General features: G+C 41.1%; 1 protein-coding gene across 1 annotated transcript; it reads right to left on the minus strand.

Moving 5' to 3' along the window:
* Positions 1 to 468: 468 nt before the first annotated feature.
* Positions 469 to 1,431, minus strand: Olfr1402 (olfactory receptor 1402). Its single transcript, NM_146275.1, has one exon. It carries the CDS (start codon positions 1,429 to 1,431, stop codon positions 469 to 471), a length of 963 nt encoding a protein of 320 aa, NP_666387.1.
* Between the last annotated feature and the right edge of the window lie 1,907 nt (positions 1,432 to 3,338).

A 3,338-nucleotide genomic window follows, 5' to 3' on the forward strand; every position in this document is an offset into this window, starting at 1 on the left:
ACTGGTTATTGTTTGTTTATATGTCTCTATGGAAAAACATGCTTTTGCCCCATGCAGCTTATCTTTGTAATTGTACACTTTACTCATGCGACTCTTCTTAACTCTTAGAACATAAATTTTTGGATTCTCTGAATAAAGTTGGCTACTGTATCAGGCTCTAGTCTGATTCATTTATCAGACCTATTCTCCAAGGTTCAACACCTCTAGAACAGTGAAACCCATGGAGAAGTTTCTTCAGGTGACTGTGTGCCCCAGTTTGAAGACTAGTGGTTGAGGCAAGTCTATCGCTTGGCCCATCTGCAACATGCATCGTAGGAGAGCTATGAATGAATGCAGCTAAACATAAAATCATAGATGGAATTAAATGATCTGAGTTTTCTGTGAGTCTCGTCTTGAAACTTGATTATGTGGCTCTGGAGCGTGAACCTTGTAAATGACAATGTCATGTTGCCATGGCAGAATGTTGGATTACTCTCTAGCCACTGCTATTGTTAAGGAAGGCACTCCAGTCAGTTTTCTCAGCGCACCTTTGACCTCCTTGTTCCTCAGGCTGTAGATGATGGGATTAAACAGGGGGGTCACAACACAGTAGAGCACAGACACTAATATGCCCATGTCCAGGGAGTAGCCTTCCTTGGGTCTGACATAGTTGAAGTTGGCTGTTCCAAAGAAAACCACCACCACAGTGAGGTGTGAGGCACAGGTGGAGAAGGCCTTTCTCTTGCCCTGAGTAGAGGGAATCCTCAGGATGGCAGAGATGATCAGTATATAGGAGCCTGCAGTGAACAGGCAGGGACTCAGGCCAACAGTGGCACTGGACACATGGAGGACAGATTCATTGACAGAGGTGTCTGAGCAGGAGAGCTTCAGGAGCAATGGGACATCACAGAGGAAGTGGCTGATTTGGTTGGGGCCACACAGAGTAAGTGTGCTTGTCAATACTGTGTGAGTCACAGAATTCACCAAGCCACAGAGCCAGGATCCAGTCACCAAGCTGATACAGACCCTTGTGCTCATGAGAACTGGATACCGAAGAGGGTGACAAACGGCCACATAGCGGTCATATGCCATGGCAGCCAACAAGACACATTCAGTTCCAGCACATGACACAAAGAAGAAGATCTGAGAGAGGCAGCCCTCAAAGGAGATGGTCTTCTTCTCCCTGAAGAAGTTCACTAGCATGACTGGAATGGAGGTAGATGTGTAGCAGATGTCCAGGAAGCTCAAGTTGCTGAGGAAATAGTACATTGGAGTGTGGAGTGCAGGGCTGACCCTGGTGGCCACTATCATGAGTGTGTTCCCCAGGAGAGTTGTCAGGTAAATGGCCAGGAAGGCCAGGAAGAAGACACCCTGTAGGTTGGGGTGGTTGGAAAATCCCAGGAAGATGAATTCTGTGACACGTGTGTGATTGGTCATTTCAAATGGAGTCATTGCTACAGAGAACAAAGGATCGAGAGTAAATATGTACAGAAGATACTGACAAACATGGTTCTGAATTACCAGGGTCATGTCCAGTAAAGAGTCATAAAGGTATCTGGATAGTGGTCACCTGCTGGGCTAGCCTTCATATGATCAGTATTTTAGGCCAAGCCAACTTTGGACCCCAGGATTTTCCACAAACCTGCATGGCTGATAAGGGGTGAGAATAAATGGAAACACAGTCACAGCCAACACTAAGCCCTCAATGCTTACATTACTATAAACTTGTTGTTTCCTCGTCTCAATGCTATCTCTCTCTTATTATCCTCCTTTTTTGAAAACATTTAATTTTTCTCTAAAAGACATAAGTTTTCATTAAAAAAAAAGCAGAAAGAAAATCAAATGAATTCAGTCACCTGCAGATCATATCAGTACTACCTCTCAGAGCATTGCACTTTAGGGCATTTTCTCTCCCATTGTGCACTTAAGGGGTGTGTGTGTGCATGTACACACATGTTCATGGGTAGGTGTAATGTGCACATATTTGTATATGTACATGGAAACCACAGGTCAATCTTTGGTGTAGTTTCTTTGGAACTATTCACCTTATTTTTTTGAGGCAGGGTCTTTCACTGGGACCTTAGGGTGGCCAAATAGGCTATACTGGCTCTCCTATGAGCTCCAAGGAGCCTTCTGTGTCTGCTTACCCAGTACTGGGATTACAAGTGTTTGCCAACAATACCTGATTTTTTTTATTTGGGTGTTGAAGTTGAACTCAGACTCTCATACTTGCATAACAAGGATTTTACTAAGTTATATACCCAACGTCCATTTAATGCCTTTATCTCAACTTAAAACTGTAAAATATTAACAGCACAGTTTTTTCAAAGTGGAAAAGGTAAGATTAAGCTATCTTTAGTCACAGATTATATGATTGTATATATAGAAAGTCTCTTAGCAATTTATAAGAAGCCTGCTAAAACTAATAACTTTGGCAATATTGTACATAAACACAAACAGTTCCATCCTATATGTTTTCACTGACAACCTAGGAAGAATATTTATGAAATCAATTGCATTTATAATACATCTAAAAGAATTAAGTACTTAGAATGAATCTTACTAAGGATGAAAGCTTTGGACATGAAAAGTCCAAAATATTGTTGGAGGAAATGAGACAAAACCTAACAAATGAGAAGAAATCCTGTGCTCATCAGTAGGAAGACAACATTGTTAAAATGTCAACACCCAAAGCAATGGGGAGATTCAACACAAGTCCTCATATGTGTTGGTTTTTTAACTGAAGAAGTCCATCTCTAGATCTGTGTGTAACTGCATAGGATCCCAAGTACAAAAACACACTGGAAAAAAATGAAGTTGAAGCACTCATACTTCCTGATCCAGAAACTTACCACAAAGTTACAGTCTTTAAAATGGTATGGTAACAGCTTAGGAGCAGTCACCCAGTTCAAGCTAACATAATAGAAAGCTCAGAAAATAACTTCATGTAGAAGTTGACTTAATTCAATGGGGAACATCTGGTACTCTAAAAATGCGATTGAGGAAAAACTGGCTGTCACCATGCAAAAGGATGAAGTGTGCTTTTATCTTATTCCACAAACAAAACTACCTTGAACACCAGATATGTAGGCAGCAACAAAAGCAAATAAATTACATATTTCCTTGATTTAAGAAAGAATTGTAAAAAGATACAATGCAATACAATACAATACAACACAATACAATACAACACAACACAATACAAGGAGGTTTAAAGTGGGGAAAGGGGTAGGCAGAGGAGGGCTTGGAGGGACAACTAATACAGAGGATGTTAGAAAAAAGCCCAATGGAAATTGTTGGGAGCTGACTCCTAGCTTAAAAAAAAAAGTGACTATCATCACTGCAGCCATCTCAGGCTA

This window comes from Mus musculus, chromosome 3, assembly GCF_000001635.26.
Source record: "Mus musculus strain C57BL/6J chromosome 3, GRCm38.p6 C57BL/6J".
Classification (NCBI taxonomy): Eukaryota; Metazoa; Chordata; class Mammalia; order Rodentia; family Muridae; genus Mus; species Mus musculus.